Source organism: Antechinus flavipes, chromosome 2, assembly GCF_016432865.1.
Source record: "Antechinus flavipes isolate AdamAnt ecotype Samford, QLD, Australia chromosome 2, AdamAnt_v2, whole genome shotgun sequence".
Taxonomy (NCBI): domain Eukaryota; kingdom Metazoa; phylum Chordata; class Mammalia; order Dasyuromorphia; family Dasyuridae; genus Antechinus; species Antechinus flavipes.
Window position 1 is genome coordinate 494,999,293 of NC_067399.1, and position 15,711 is coordinate 495,015,003.

At 46.3% G+C, this 15,711-nt stretch overlaps 3 protein-coding genes and 1 pseudogene across 3 annotated transcripts; 2 read left to right on the plus strand and 2 right to left on the minus strand.

Moving 5' to 3' along the window:
• The first annotated feature begins 83 nt into the window (after positions 1 to 83).
• LOC127550759 (biogenesis of lysosome-related organelles complex 1 subunit 2-like) lies at positions 84 to 3,503 on the plus strand (annotated as a pseudogene).
• Positions 3,504 to 4,879: 1,376 nt separating this feature from the next.
• On the plus strand, positions 4,880 to 7,543 carry UBE2C (ubiquitin conjugating enzyme E2 C). Its single transcript, XM_051979922.1, has 6 exons — positions 4,880 to 5,045; positions 5,239 to 5,266; positions 5,743 to 5,829; positions 6,235 to 6,439; positions 6,678 to 6,737; positions 7,273 to 7,543. Exons 1-6 carry the CDS (start codon positions 4,942 to 4,944, stop codon positions 7,329 to 7,331), a joined length of 543 nt encoding a protein of 180 aa, XP_051835882.1. The 5' UTR covers positions 4,880 to 4,941; the 3' UTR covers positions 7,332 to 7,543.
• Positions 7,524 to 9,746, minus strand: LOC127550760 (regulator of G-protein signaling 9-binding protein-like). Its single transcript, XM_051979920.1, has 2 exons — positions 8,974 to 9,746; positions 7,524 to 8,577 (listed from the first exon to the last, which is right to left on the minus strand). Exons 1-2 carry the CDS (start codon positions 9,170 to 9,172, stop codon positions 8,090 to 8,092), a joined length of 687 nt encoding a protein of 228 aa, XP_051835880.1. The 5' UTR covers positions 9,173 to 9,746; the 3' UTR covers positions 7,524 to 8,089.
• A 93-nt stretch (positions 9,747 to 9,839) lies between these two features.
• TNNC2 (troponin C2, fast skeletal type) lies at positions 9,840 to 14,472 on the minus strand. The gene is made up of 6 exons (XM_051979921.1): positions 14,358 to 14,472; positions 11,710 to 11,761; positions 11,475 to 11,618; positions 11,278 to 11,392; positions 10,779 to 10,915; positions 9,840 to 10,103 (listed from the first exon to the last, which is right to left on the minus strand). Exons 1-6 carry the CDS (start codon positions 14,358 to 14,360, stop codon positions 10,072 to 10,074), a joined length of 483 nt encoding a protein of 160 aa, XP_051835881.1. The 5' UTR covers positions 14,361 to 14,472; the 3' UTR covers positions 9,840 to 10,071.
• Positions 14,473 to 15,711: the final 1,239 nt, after the last annotated feature.

The window sequence follows — 15,711 nt, forward strand, 5'->3', positions numbered from 1 at the left end:
ACTAGTATGTCTAAATGAGAGCAGCCAAGTGCTCTGGAGAAAAGGTGGGTGTTGAAGGCTTAGGAGGCCCTAAGCTCTCCAGACTGAGACTAGTAACAATAGTAATAACAACTTACATTTCTATATTGCTTTACATTCATTCAATAAATATTTCTTAAGCACTCCCTATTTGCAGAACACTGTAAGAGTTAGAGAAGATATATTTTTAAAATGCTCATTCTTTATAATCTTTATCTTACTTCAAGACTTAAAGTATCACCTTATCCATAGAGCCTTCCTTGATCCCCACCCTAAATCCCCCAGTTAATTTGGTGATTTTTCCCTCCTCAAATTATATGCTTTTCTATGTAGCATGATACAATGAAGTGACTACTAGATTTGGAATCATCAAGAACTAGGACTTAATACTTTACTAAATCATAGATAGGTCTCAGCACTTACCCACACTGTATTGATATCAAAGATCCATCATTATTCATATGCATCTCCCCAGAGAGTGTCTAAAGTCTTTTAAGGCAGGGGTTTGGTTTTTTTGCTCTTTGTACCCCAGCATATTTCCTCAACCATAATTGTTTAATTCATACACAGATAAAATCAAATTACAGCTAATACTTAAAACATACAAAAGTCAAGAGCTGTGTCAGGTTGAATATCCTTTGTGAAGTAGGTAGTAGAAGTAGCATGTATTTCCATTTTACAGATGAGGAAGCAGGTTTGGAAAGACATAACTTGAAAGTGATAAATGGGACTCACATATCCTGGCTCAGATATTTTATGCTTTTTGCACTGTTCCAAACTGCAATTAAGGAATGGCCTACTTTGTCTCTTCTCACTTCTATGAGAATGCAAGCTCAAGAGGGAGGGCAAATGGTGTGCTTTCTTACCCTTAGCAACCCTTTGTAACCTATATACCCCAGACATTGGACAAACGATTTCTAATTCTTCCAATAGAGGACAGATACAGGACATCCAGATGCCGGAACTTGATGGTCACATAGGTCCATGGAATAATTGTGGGTATCGTGATGGGCTGCCCCACATTCTAACAAGAGGGTGATTCTGTGTTATTAGAAATGGTAAATGAAGATGAGATGTTGCCTTTATAAAGAGCTATGAGCCCCTTTTGCCCCTCTTCTTCCCTCCCCTTTTCTATCTCCATCCTTTTTCCTTCCTCACTTCTATGGCCTAGACAGTGCAGTGATGGAGGCAGCCAAGGAGGCCATGGACATGACTGTGCCAAGAGATGTTCTCCCAAATGGCCACATGGCTAACCGCCACCAGTGAAGACACAAAACTTTTGGGAGATATGAACAATCTAACATCTGAAATATTTAGAAATTAAAGATATTGTATTATACATAAGTAGAAACCTAAAGGACTTAAACCAGAAATAGTACTTCAGCCTTACTGAATCAGATCACTTTAATTGAGGAGTAAGCAGCCTACAAATTGGATGCACATTAAAAAAAAAAAAAAAATTAGCAAAGTACAAGAAATTAGAGGCAATGAATTCTTTTTTTTTTAATTTTTTAATAATTTTTTATTGATAGAACGCATGCCAGGGTAATTTTTTACAGCATTATCCCTTGCATTCACTTCTGTTCCGATTTTTCCCCTCCCTCCCTCCACCCCTTCCCCCAGATGGCAAGAGTCCTTTACATGTTGAATGGGTTGCAGTATATCCTAGATACAATATATGTGTGCAGAACCAAACAGTTTTCTTGTTGCACAGGGAGAATTGAATTCAGAAGGTATAAATAACCCGGGAAGAAAAACATAAATGCAAGCAGTTTATATTCATTTCCAGTGTTCTTTCTCTGGGTGTAGCTGCTTCTGTCCATCTTTGATCAATTAAGGCTCTCTTTATCAAAGAGGTCCACTTCCATCAGAATACATCCTCAAACAGTATCGTTGTTGAGGTATATAATGATCTCCTGGTTCTGCTCATTTCACTCAGCATCAGTTCATGTAAGTCTCGCCAGTCCTCTCTGTATTCATCCTGCTGGTCGTTCCTTACAGAACAATAATATTCCATAACGTTCATATATCACAATTTACTCAACCATTCTCCAATTGATAGACATCGTTTCATTTTCCAGCTTCTAGCCACTACAAACAGGGCTGCCACAAACATTTTGGCACATACAGGTCCCTTTCCTTTCTTTAGTATCTCTTTGGGGTATAAGCCCAGTAGAAACACTGCTGGATCAAAGGGTATGCACAGCTTGATAACTTTTTGAGCATAATTCCAAATCACTCTCCAGAATGGCTGGATGTGTTCACAATTCCACCAACAATGTATCAGTGTCCCTGTTTTCCCACATCCCCCTCCAACATTCCCCATTATCTTTCCCTGTCATTCTAGCCAATCTGACAGGTGTGTAGTGGTATCTCAGAGTTGTCTTAATTTGCATTTCTCTGATTAATAATGATTTGGAGCATATTTTCATATGTCTATAAATAGTTTCAATTTCTTCGTCTGAGAATTGTCTGTTCATATCCTTTGACCATTTATCAATTGGAGAATGGTTTGATTTCTTATAGATTAGGGTCAATTCTCTATATATTTTGGAAATGAGGCCTTTATCAGAACCTTTGATTGTAAACATGTTTTCCCAGTTTATTGTTTCCCTTCTAATCTTGTTTGCATTTGTTTTGTTTGTACAAAAACTTTTCAATTTGATATAATCAAAATTTTCTATGTTGTGGTCAATAGTGATCTCCAGTTCTTCTTTGGTCATAAATTCCTCCCTCTTCCACAGGTCTGAGAGGTAAACTATCCTATGCTCTTCCAATTTATTTATCATCTCATTCTTTAGAGGCAATGAATTCTTTAGCACAGACTTTACAAGAATATTTCATAAGAGCTGAAATGCATGGGACGGAATTTATCAAACTTCGATGCTTCAGTTCTATAAAAGCATGTGCTACTAATCTAAGGAGAATCCCAGCCCCCAACTTTGGTTGGATGTGTAACTTGGACCACCTCATGATGCTTTGCTAAAACTACCTCCTGTAGCTTCATCTTATGTGTCCTGAACCAAGGCCCAGAAAACAGGATCAACCCTGTCTAGAGCAGACGCAGGTGACAGGCTCTGTTCTTTCTGCCTCCTCCCCCAGGGCTCCATCTTTGTTCTAAATGTGCTCTCACTCCCTTCATAACCTGTTCTTGAACTTGAGTAATAAAGGCTGGTTTGTACCCAAAAAGAAGCTCTGAAAAGGAGTCAGGGAACTAGAAAGACAAGACCTGATCTCATCCTTATTTCTGGAAACCTAGCTCAAAGTAAATTTTCTGTTTACTGAATCAGCTTCAGAGAGTCACCACAGCAGGACATCCAGATTCCATTCTTGGCAGTTTATTGTGTATGTGTGTGTCATTTGACAAGTCACTTGTTCCCATCTATATGAGAATAGTTTGGATGATCTCTTAAGTCCCTTTTAAGTATGATGTTCAATGTTTCTACAGGATGACCCTAAACATACTGAATATAGATAGTAGATGAGAAACAGTTTACTCCTGCCATTAACTGACTATATAACTGAATGAGTTACCTTTCTTCTGGACATCATTTAGTGTTCTCATCTGTAAGATGAGTTACTTACCTATCACTAGAATTTTTCAAAAGGAGTTCAAATGACCGAATGCTACACTTTTTTTTTTTTTTTTTGGGGGGGGGGATGGGGAGCTGCGCAGTGAGCTGATCTATGATCCCTTACCACTACCCTTCGGCAATGGTAAGGGGTCTTTAAAATCTCAATGCATATTTATATAATTCTTTTTTAAAATTTGTAAGGCACTTTCCTCACAACTCCTGTGAAGTAGTATGATTGACAGTTTACAAATGAGAAAAGTTCAAAGACATATCACAGATTACATAGTTTGTAAGTAAATAAGGCAAACTAGGAAACCGAGTCTTTTGACTCCAGTTTCAGCAGTCCTCTCCAGCTTAAAATCTAGGAATCACAACTCTGGCAATGAAAGTGTTGGGACTTTTCTAAGTGTTAAGAATGACACTCAGTCTAAAGGGAGAGACCCCTTGCAAACAGCTATGTGCAAATAAACTAAGTACAGAATAAAGTGTAAGTGATCAGAGAGAAGGCACTAAAGAGGGATTTGGAAACGCCTCCGGTAGAAGGCGAGATTTTAGGTGAGACTTAAGCCCAGGGGCCTTGATGAGGAGGGAGAGAATTTCACGAATGACAGACAACCAAAAAAAAAAAAAAAAAAAAAATCCAGAGCCGAAATGGACCGTCTTGTCCCGCGAACAGAAAGGAGGTCAGTGTCTCCGGATGGAAGAGGTGGGACATGCTACAAGATCCTCCGTTCTGTTGGGAGTTCCAGGCTCTGCCGAGTGAGCATATCTAGAACGGGGAGGGCTGAGCAGGGCTTTCTTCCTCCCCCACCCCCGCAACCCCACCGGGGGTCCCAGCAGTCTCCAGAATTAGTAACGATTTCGGACAGTGGGCTGGGCCTGCTGAGCACGCAGCCTTAGATGACCATTTAGGTCTTGGAAGAGAGCTTCCAATTTCCTTTATTCCAGCTTCTCGGTAGTAGACTTAGGAGCCCAACCCCAGGAAGTGTCCCGGCAAGACTTGTTTGAATTCACAGCTTTCCCACGTGTACTTTTCAGTAGCCCTTTAAGGATTGCTTTCCCCGAAGGCCACCAATCATCTACAAATTCGTTACTTAATGGACAGTTCTAGCAACCAATCGGCTTCTCAGGAACGAGCCTCTGCTGGCCAGTCCTGTTGTTCTAGTTGGGTGGGTTTACAAGTTTCTAGGTTACGAGGCACGTCGGAGTGATCCATTGGCTGGATCAAACCCAAGCGTGTCCCCGATTGGTTGATACCGCCGGAGAGTTACAATTCAAACGCGGGCGGCGGGCCTGGAGCCCCGCAGTTGCCGCCCGGGAGTTTCTCTTCTTTTATCTCCGGTCCCCCATGGCTTCGCAGAACCGCGACCCCGCTGCTGCCAGCGCTGCCGCCGCCTCCCGTAAGGGGACCGAGCCTGGGGCGGGCGCGGCTCGCGGGTCCGTGGGCAAGAGGTGAGAGTTCCCGAAGCTCGGGGCCGAGGAAGCCGGAGAGCCCTCGGCCGGGAAGGGAGGGCAGCTGGGGAATGGACTGCCCCTCAGAGGGAGCCTGGGGGAGGGGGAGCGCTCGAGGGGGAGGAGGTTGGGGTAAGGCCGGTCTGCCCCCAGTTCTCAGTAACCGAAACCTTCCCCTGCCCCTTCTCTGCAGGTTACAGCAGGAGTTGATGACCCTAATGGTGAGTAGGCACTCACTGTGTCAGCCCCGGCAGCCAGGGCCCCGCCGAGCTTCCTGCCTCCAGCTCAGCCCTTCTTGCCCCTGCCCCTCGAGGCAAAGACTCGGCTGAAAAGCGACCTCGGGTTCCACACTCCCATGTTTTGTTTTTTTACAAAGGGCCACCTGGGAAGAATGTGGAATTTTACAACTCCACCGCTAACCATTAGCCTTCCCCCAGAGGACTGGTTGCTGAACCTCACACCCCCAGCTCCGCTCGTTTCCCTCTCCCACCCCCCAAAAAGCCAAACCCGAATAGGCCAGGTTGTATTTTATTGGGGTCAGTTATCATTAAAACAGTATGGCTTTAGTCTGCATCCCTTTCACCCACGTATTCTCCCTCCCCTTTAGAGATGCAAGGTCTTGGAAGGGAGCTTAGGGATCATCTAAGGCCACATACTCAGCAACCCACCCCAGAAAAAGCTTATTCTTCCTCTACAGATGTCGGGAGACAAAGGAATTTCTGCCTTCCCAGAGTCAGACAATCTCTTCAAATGGGTTGGAACTATCCATGGGGCAGCTGGGACGGTGAGCATCTAGGACTGGAAATGGGTGGGACCTGTGGAATTTGCTTTGTATAGCTGAACTAAGGGATTGGGTGAGAGGAGTACCTTAAGGGGTAGAGGAGAAAACCCCAACCCCCAAAAGCGATGATCTGATATTTGTAATTCTGAGGCTTTCACATCTTTTGACTAGATTGATCATCTCAACGCCCAGTGAACTAGGTAGGGTAAATGGTGATAACACTGCTGTGTAGATAAAAACTGAAGTGTACAGACTTGCCTGTGTACAAGGGCAAAAGAGAGACTAAAATTCAGGCATTTTGACTCCTATCTTTTTTCCTTTTGAACCAAAGTGTCTTATGTAGCTTAGATGTCCCCTCAAGCTCAATCGTGTTCCGCTCACTAATTTATTTGGGTGTTTCTTCCTCAGGTATATGAAGACCTAAGGTACAAGCTGTCCTTGGAGTTTCCCAGCGGTTACCCATATAATGCTCCCACTGTGAAATTTGTCACACCTTGTTACCATCCTAATGTGGACACCCAAGGCAATATCTGTTTGGATATCCTCAAGGACAAGTGGTCAGCTCTGTATGATGTCAGGACCATCCTATTATCCATCCAGAGCCTGCTGGGAGGTAATGCCTATTGTCTCTTTAGGATTTCTTCTCTTTCCCAGGTCTCCCCTCATCTTCCCTCTAAGGGTTAAGATTATTACCCTTTACTCTCCTTTCACCGTCTTTTAACTCACAGAATGTCAGAAACCATCTAGCTTAACCATTACTACACTTCTGAGCCTGATTTTTACAGAGCTCCAATTTCCTAGACAGTTGTTTTTCTGGACTTCCCTTCCTAACATGTTGTCTCCACCTACAGAACCCAACATTGATAGCCCCTTGAACACACATGCTGCTGAACTTTGGACAAACCCCACAGGTAAATCCTCTGCTAAAACAAGAACAACAAATTTTTCCTTAGATGATTTAAAATGAAAAATTCTGTCCTGCATAGATTAAACTCTTAGGCCTTGAGAACATTTAGGCAAATAGTGCCTTGGGTAAAATGATAAATCTCACCATAGTGGTATTCGAAGAATAGCTATTGCAAAAATCCCAAGAGAGCTTTTAACTAAAATATGTTCTTAAGTGAATGGAATAGAAGGAACCTTAGCAGAGGGAGCTTGCTGTGTATGGGAACAAACATTGGACTTTAGTTAGGAAGAGAATGAATTCTGCTAGCTTCTAGTTTGCCAGATTTGGAGCAAAAGCATTTCCCCTAGAAATGATTAGAGGGAAAAGGGGTGATCTAGGATCAAGGAAGAAATGGGAGAAAAAAATTAAAGGCAGGCGAGGCTACCTCATTTTCTAAAATTATTAGACTTAATGTTAACCCTTTGGAGTTTTGCCAAAACACTGACATGTCCCTGGAAACCCTCAGGCCAGTTGCTTACCTATTTATCTTCTCTCCCCAGCCTTTAAAAAGTACCTGCTGGAAACCTACATGAAGCAGGTGACTAGCCAAGAGCCCTGACCCTGGCTGCCCAGTCTGCCTTCCCTTCATCTTGTGTGTATGTGTATGTGTGTGTGTGTGTATCTTTTTCCCTTCCTCATAATGTCTTCTATCTCTTTTCTTCTGTACAGGACTCTGTATCATAGACTCTTCTTTTTTTTTCTCTTAAACTCTAGACTAGCCCTCAATATTAATGTATAAATAAATTTTGGGTTGTTTTTTTTTTTTTTAAAGCTGTTGCTGTGTTGTTTGGCTCTCTGGAGGAAGGATGGGGAACTGATGAGCTGTAAGCTGAGCCTCATTCTAGAGGAAACAATTCCCTGGGGTCTGAGCTAGTCTCTCTAGCAAGCAGTGTACAATGTTAGAGCTAGATAGGACATTAGAACATAGGCCATGGAATGTTTTGAATTGGAAGCAATCCTGGAACTGGATCAGCTAGCTGGTCCAAACCACTCTTCTGTCACAGATGGGAAAATGGAGAACTAGACATAGCTAAATCAGTGGGCCCAAAAATTGGCCCTTTTGCAATGTAGTTTTGTTTCTTCATTATTATCCTACCTTGCAGCTGTTTTATATTTGTAGTTGCACTTGAGCCTTATTTTTGAGACTTAGTTCTCTCTTATAATGCCCCCTCCTTTGCCTTCCTGGGATTTGAACTGGGAAAGAACATGACTTAGCAACCTTACATTGAAATGGTTCCCTGGTGTAAAAGATTAACATCTGCTGATCTCTCAAGGGGAAAGGGGAGAGATGTCCCTGTAGTAGGCCTACATTCAGCTTCATGCTACTATACAATGAGATTGAAGCCTGTCGGGAGCCCGAGCACAGCATCCCCGAGGACTTCTCCCAGCTGAGCTCTCAGGGCTGTGCTCTAATGCTTCGGGATCTCCCACTGTGGCCTCCACACTCCATACAGGTACATTGACCTTGGTCTCCATCTCCAAAAGCATCTCTTCCAGGCGATGCCCCCATTGGGCCAGTTCTTCAGGCAGCTCCCCAGCTCTTTCAGAGGTCTTCCCACTGGGCCGTCTCAGACTCCAGCCCTTGGGCCCAAAGGATATAACCCCAGTATTAACCAACTGGGTCCCTGAAGCCGGAGATGGCAGGGGGAAAATCCTGCTGAGGTCATGGGCCCGACCCAGATCCTGCAGGAAAATTTCCAGGGCAGACATACAGAGCACCCAGATCCGCTCCAGCTCCATTTTCACCTCTTCCTCCTGTCTGCCCCCTGGTTCTGTGAGCTCGGCCAAAAGCTGGTTCCGAAGGCCTGTTGGGGGGGAGGGAAAGAAGGCAAAGAACAGGGGCAGCCACGGGGGAGAACAAACGGGGCATTAGATCTCAGTGGCTACAGTGAGAACTTTAAGAGCTCCGGGCCTCACTTTGACAGATTGAAATAATTCCTAAGCTCCTGGAATCTAGAGCAAGTGTGACCGGGTAGCCTCGGAGGGCTACTTGGCCCACCTCCCTTTACAGAAAGGAATGCCGGGCAATAAAGCAGAAGCGGAATTCGAACTCGGTGTCTGCTCCAAACGCCGTGCTCTTCCCACTCCGCGGCTTGGAAGCCCCCGGCCTTCCCGCGCCTAACGGACTCCTGCCCCTTCCATAAGCACCGCCCCCGGCCCCCGGCCCCCTTCTCCCCTCCCCTCGGTACCTGTCTGCTCACCCAGACTCAACTCGAAGCCCCGGCGGCCGCTCTCCTCCAGAGCCCGGCGCAGCCTCCTCCCGTCGGCCGAGCTGCCCACTCCCAGCACCAACTGCCTGTAGCTGGCAGTGAACCTGTTGAGCGCTTCGTACGCCGCCCGGCACTCGGCCACAGCCTCCCGGGCTTCCCGGGCCCTCTCCCCCGACCCCGCGCCCCGCATGCCTCCCTCAGTTTGGGCGATCTCGGCCGCAGCCTGGAGTAGCAGAGCTCGGGCTCTTTCTCTTCCAGCCTCCGCCCTTGCCAGCGGCCACCCCCCTCCCCACCCCTCCGGGACCCGGAGAAGGCGGAGACAGCCCGAAAGCTCCGGCCCACCAGCTCCCTCTACGCTAGCTGCGTGGTCTGACTAGCCTGCTTTTCCCTTTTTCCACCTTCCAGCTACCCTAGCCCTCTAGGGTTTGATCCTCGCCTCTCACACCAATTGTATGACCACCAGCGAAGCACAGACGTAGCCCTCGCTATATGGGCAACCCTCCCCCCTTCCCCAACCCGAACCAGACTGCCCTCCACAAGCTCCTATAGATAATCGATTATCTCGGTCTTATATGAAGACTTTAAAGATGAAGAGAACCCCTGATCTCCTGAAATGGCCCATTCCACTTTGGAATGCCCAAGGTCAGACTTTGAGATACCTTAAATCATTAAGTTTTTTTTTTTTTTTTCCCTCGCACCAAACCTAAATTGCAATACTATTTAGAAACAAAGCTTTTAGGGTTTGCAAAGGACTTTACATTATCCTCACAACAACTCTGCGACTAAAGATTGTCATATAAACCCAGTGTTCTCTACATCTAAGTGATGGAGCAGCCCAGACCCTGAGGCCCAGTCCATTTGAGTTTTTTTTTTTTCCTTTATTAGTGACATTTACACATTCCTGGCCCAGGAAAAGGAGAGGGGGGAGGGAGAAGAGGGGGAATATTACAATTAGGGAGGGACAGGGCAGGAGAACAGGGTGACAGTCCTGAATGGTTTCAGGGGGACAGAAGCCAGTTGAATTTCAGAGTGAACCCTTGGGTGTGAAGAGTAGGGTGAGGCAATACAAGACTGAGCTGTGCTGGATTCTTACTGCACACCCTCCATCATCTTCAGGAACTCTGCAAGGATAAAAGAAGGAGAGGAATCAGAAAAGGGATAGGGAGGAGGTGGAGACTACATCTGCACCACATGGCCCACACAGGCCTGGCTTATTCAGATTTATTGATCCGTGCAATTAAGACCTGGAAAGGAATTCGGAGACCGAGGACTAAAGTCCTTCAATTGATAGAAAAACTAAATGATTTGCTAACTTAGGGTGCTTAGCTAGTAAGTGGCAGTGCCCAGCTCAGGCTCACATTAGTTTCAGATACCTTGACACAACACCCTCTGGCACCCATTTCTAGGCTGGAAACTTCTTGAAAGAGGGACAAGATTATTTGTATTTTTGCATCTCTGCACCAGGGCAAAGTGCCACCTCTGCTTTAGTGCTTAGTGGAAAAGTTTGTTTATATATGTTACAATATATCACATCTGGAAGGGACCTTAGAAATAGTCAAACTTCTCACTTTGCAAAAAAAGAAAAAAGCCTCAAGAAAGAAAATGACTCATCAAACGCCATATAGCAAGTTGGGAGGCTGGACTAGATTCGGTAGCAGGGTCTCGGAGCTCCCCATCCCTTGCCGAGGCTCCTCGAAAAGCCCCTTCCCACAGAAGGTGCCTATTCATGCCCCCTCCCCAACTTCTCCTCTCTCCACGGGCCCGCCCACTTTTCCGGCGGCATCCTCCGCGCTCACCATCAAAGTCAATTCGACCGTCATTGTTTTTGTCTCCATCCTTCATCAAGGACTCAATCTCTTCGTCAGTCACGTGCTCTCCGGAAGCACGGAAGATCTCCACTAGCTCTTCAGCATCAATATAGCCATCAGCATTCCTGGGGGGTGGGGGGAGGGGAAGGGAAGAGACCAGACACTTTTCAGGTAGCCCCTCAAAAGGAGACTGCCCCACATAGGCACTGCAATGAACCTAAGGAAGCAGTGTGGAAAGGGTCCTTACAGATCCTTTAGTTCACATCCCCCAAGGGCGGAGAACAGGGCCCAATCACGGGGCCCAATCGGGCTTACTTCCTCTCCAACCCTTCTTCTCCCCAGCCGCTCCTCACTCCCACACACGCAAAGCTTCCCCAGCCCTCCTGGGGCTGAGTCCGAACTCCAGGATTCCTGGAGCAGCTCATCTCCCCCCAGGCCCTGGCCGACACCTTCCCGGGGAATCAGCCCCGCGGGCACCAGGCCTGACCTGTCAAAGATACGGAAACACTCGGCCAGCTCCTCCTCACTCTTTCCCTTCGCATCCTCCTTCATCTGCCGCACCATCATGACCAAGAACTCTTCGAAGTCGATGGTGCCGCTGCCTGGGTGGGGAGAGGGAGCCTTAGAGGCCCTGCTCAGATGCGGCCGCCCTCCCCTCCCAGCTGGCCGCAACCCGCAGCTCACCATCTTCATCCACCTCCTCTATGATGGCGTCCAACTCCTCCTTGGTGGGGGTCTGGCCCAGCATCCGCATCACTGTGCCCAGCTCCTTGGTGCTGATGTCACCGCCACCATCAGCATCAAACATGTCGAAGGCGGCTTTGAACTCTGAGAGGGAGGCGCGGAGGAATGACAAGGGTAACCTGCCAAGAGCCCTGAGTCCACTCCCCTACCCCTGCCCACAAAAATACATACTCACCAGCGATCATTTCCTCGCTGAGGAAGGACCGGGCTTCTGCCTGCTGGTCCGTCTGCAACACACAAGAGAAGTCAGGTACCAGGTGCCAGGTCTCAGGGAAGGAGAAGGGAAAGAGAAAAGGGGACCCCCCAGGAGAGAGCCAAGCGCTCCCCCGCTGTTAAAGAGCAGTTCAGTTCCTGTTTTACTACTCACATAATCTTGGACAAGTCATTCGTTCACTTTCAGGGTCCTTAATGAGGAGACTGGTCCAGATAGTCTCTGAGGTTCCTTCTAAATCTAAACTCTAAGACTGTCTCTCTGTCTCTGTCTGTTTGTCTGTCTGTCTCTCTCTCTCTCACACACACACACGCACACACACACACACACACACACACACATACACACCACACTCTCCAAAGCACCATCTGGTGGCCAATCTTTTGATGATAAATTTCTTCTTAGTAGTTAGACCAAGTCTTTGGACAACAGGTATACAATCTCTCTCTATGCTCAAACTCTTCTTGATTAGGCAGCATTTGAATGTGGTTCTGCCATGTCTTTAAAGTTCAAGGAGTAGAGAATCTGCATAAAAATTCACCACCACTACTATTCCCCCAAAACTAATGCCATTTAAAAACTAAGAGGACTTAGTTGAAGAAAGGGTACATAGGGTATTATCATGGGACCATCCTTATTCCTTAACATAGCAGACAATAGAAAGGGAACTAACTGATGGTCTCATCCCTACCACTCCTCATTCATCAGGTTGAGGGCCCCAGTATAGATTAGAACTGATAGTGAAGATAAGAGACCTCAGCCACTAACTGTTGGACAGAATATTAGAGATGAAAGGATCCTTAGAGATCATTTAATCCAATTCCCTTATTTTATCGAAAAGGAAACTGAGGACCTGAGGGATTAAGTGATTTGAACAAAGCCATAGAGAAGTGTATGGAAGAGTTGGAATTTGAGCCCAGGACTTTGGATTTCAGTACACCATCAACTACCCCATCTTGCCTTAGTGGAGTATATGAAACTGCTTACAATGCTTAACATTTCTGAGCTTCAGATAATTCCTCTGCCAAATGGGGGTGATCCCATATCCCTGCCAGGTTTTTGTGAGGTAGTGTAATCCAGTGGGGAAAGTCCCAGGTTAGCCGTGTCCAGACTTCTCCAATCCCACAGTCTGGAATCTGAAGTCCAGTCCAGAGAAGTCTGAAGACATCTGACTTGGGACTTTCCACACTGGTATTGATTTTATGTGGTACTGTAGGCAAATTACTCCCCTTCTCTGACCTCAGTTCTTTCATCTATAAAAATGAAGGAAATGAACTAGATGATCTTCTAAGTCCTTTCTGGCTCTAGGAATTTTTGAATATATTCCTCTTGCTTATGAAAGGGATTTGAAAAGTCTAACCTTAAGGCCCAAACCCAGAATCTCCACAGGCTTCTTTCCAATAGGAGAGAACATAGGACCTCTTCCTGTCTCTCCACATCCCCTCCCCCCTTCCATGTCCCACCTCAGGCCAGAGGACTTGGCTATTCTTAGGCCGAGGCTGTGAGAACAGCTGGACCCAGGCTCTAGTTACTCCTCAAAGAAGGAATAGCAGAACAAGAAGGGAGGGGCTGGGAGTGGGGATGGGGGTAGAGATATTGAAAACTAAAGAATGCCTCCTTCACAGGCTTGTAGAGTGTAAAACTGAACAAATCCTTAAAGACTAACTGAGCCCGCTACTTTAGTTCCCCTGTTTTGTAGATTAGGGAAATACAATAATAAGAATAAGCAGTGATGAAATTTGATCCTAGTGCCCTTCATCCAAGTCTTCCCTCTCTAGCAAAAACTATGCCCTTTGGTACCCCAGAACCCCCGTTCAAAGGTCAAAGAAGGTGCTCTGGCTCTGGCTCCTTCTTCCTATTCCTTGGCAGTCTTTCTGCTCTCTAGCTTCAGTTGTAAGATGACCCTAAGTTTTTGGGATTCCTTGAATAAAAATAGTAAAAGCTAAAGAGGGAAGCAATTGGGGCAGAGAGACTCCATGCTGCCCTGATGCCCACAAAAGGTAGAAGATGGGAGATGGCAGATGCTCCAGGATCCTCTCTTTTCTGTGGTCAAAGGAGACCCCTAACCCCTCATTCCAAGAAAATTTCCAGAGAAAGAATCACAGGAAGTCACTCATGTTGTAGATGCCAAAGCTAAAGGATGAACTTATATCCCTCATTTCCAATTCCAACACTTCTCATCACATTATCCTGTTTCTGTGTTAGAGAGGGTAAGTGAGAGTGGAGGGCATTTTGGAGAAATTGCTCCTTCTCCTTGGACGACCATGTTCCTAATGACTCCACTAATCCATAAAGCTTAGAGCTAAAAAGGACTTTAAAAAGACATATTTCTCATTTTGCAATTGAAGAAAGAGATTAAATGACTTGGGTTGGGGAAGAAGGGACAGAGGCATAGTAAGTTGGTGGCTGAGTCAAGATTTGTACCGAGGATTCTAAATCTGTGCTTTCCTCTACCTCATATTGCCTCTCACATCTGGGCCAGCAGCCTTGGGTTGCCTGGGCTTCCTGGCCTCTTGTGGGGACATGTTTTCCCAAAGTCCAAGGAGAAGGGGATGAGGGTTGGTTCTCTCCTCAGGAGGGTGATTGGGGATGGGGAAGAGAGGCCTACTTACCATGGTGACTGGTCACACACACTGCCCCACTGCTGCTCAGTCCAAACTCCTCTGCACTCCACACCCAAAGGCTCACTCCAATCCCAGTCCCCAATATTTGTAGAGGCTCCTGCTTTTCCTCCCTCCCCTACTCCCTGGGATTGGACACCCTTATACCCCAGCCTTCCCCAATCCAATTAGCTTCCAGAGTTTAGTTGCACCCGCCCCTCCCCAAGTCTGATCCTATTACCTAATTTAGCCAAGGCGCCCTGGGTAAACTTAAACCTTCAAGCAGGTGCCTGCCTTGATGTTCCAAGACCCTTATGGGGAGGTCCCACCCCTCCTCCCACTCCAAGAGTCTTTACATTGGACCCTTGATCTGTCCCAAGATGGGCCATAACAAGCAATGAGAAGAATGACTGTGGCTAGACAGAGGAATAAAGCAGTGACAAAAAGAACTTTGTCCTAGAAAGAGAGAAAGAAGAAGACACCAGAAGTAAGGGATCCTTCTCTTTTGCCTGAATAGAAGTCTGTTGTTGACTTCCCGGACACTAGTAATGGCTGGTAGTTTTTAAGGAGGAGTTGGGGAGGGAGAATGATAGAGATAAAAGCAAATTTCAGCACATCAGAAATGGAAAGCATTACAAAGAACAGAGCTTGAGAGTTGAGAGGGATTTTAGAGATCATTTGGTCCAACCCTCCTCATTCTATAATGGAGAAAACGAAAGCCCCAAAAGGGGAGATCCCAGATCACACTGGAGCTATGGGGTATCAGAAATCAGTCCTGCCCTAGGCTGAGAGCCAGAGAGCAGCCCTAACAATTTCACCATCATCCCTACACCGCCTGGAACATGACCAGCCTCTGATTTGAGAAAACGTGTCCCCAGCCAAGCTGGGAACAAGACAGTTGGAGAGAAAAATGAAGATGGTTAAGAGAACCCCATACAGCAGCTGATCGGAGGGTAAGGGGAGATGGGGGTGGGGAAGGGACCAGGGGATTCAAATGCCAAGGAGAGGGCAGGATGGACAGCAGCAAATGGCACCAGCTTCTTCCCCTATATATAGACATTCCCAAGAAAAGCATGAGCACTCCAGCCAGACTAAATAAGGTATCAGCCAGGCTGGAGCATAGGAAAGGGGCCTGGGTAAGTTCTCTTGGAACCATTTACACCTTGGAAAAGCCAAGGCCCAGAAAAGATTTTAAAATTACCCACAAGGACAAGGGCAGTGGTCCTGAGGCACAAAGACAATCATCTCATTTTTGCATTCTTACAATATTCCCTAGCTTATGTTGGGCTTTCCTCATAACAACCATATGAAACAGGTGGTTTAAGTATATAATATCCCCATTTTGTAGATGAGGAAACAGGCCCAG

Bases quoted from the DNA above. Each gene is read 5' to 3' on its own strand.
- UBE2C (XM_051979922.1), top strand. From the start codon at position 4,942: ATGGCTTCGCAGAACCGCGACCCCGCTGCTGCCAGCGCTGCCGCCGCC. The intron at 6,440-6,677 runs GTAATGCCTATT...CTCCACCTACAG, and splicing joins CATCCAGAGCCTGCTGGGAG to AACCCAACATTGATAGCCCC. The intron at 6,738-7,272 runs GTAAATCCTCTG...TTCTCTCCCCAG, and splicing joins ACTTTGGACAAACCCCACAG to CCTTTAAAAAGTACCTGCTG.
- LOC127550760 (XM_051979920.1), bottom strand. From the start codon at position 9,172: ATGCGGGGCGCGGGGTCGGGGGAGAGGGCCCGGGAAGCCCGGGAGGCT. The intron at 8,578-8,973 runs GTGAGCAGACAG...CCCCCCCAACAG, and splicing joins GGGCTTCGAGTTGAGTCTGG to GCCTTCGGAACCAGCTTTTG.
- TNNC2 (XM_051979921.1), bottom strand. The intron at 11,619-11,709 runs GTGAGTATGTAT...CCTCCCTCTCAG, and splicing joins CAGCGAGGAAATGATCGCTG to AGTTCAAAGCCGCCTTCGAC. The intron at 10,916-11,277 runs GTCAGGCCTGGT...CCCACCCCCCAG, and splicing joins TGTTTCCGTATCTTTGACAG to GAATGCTGATGGCTATATTG.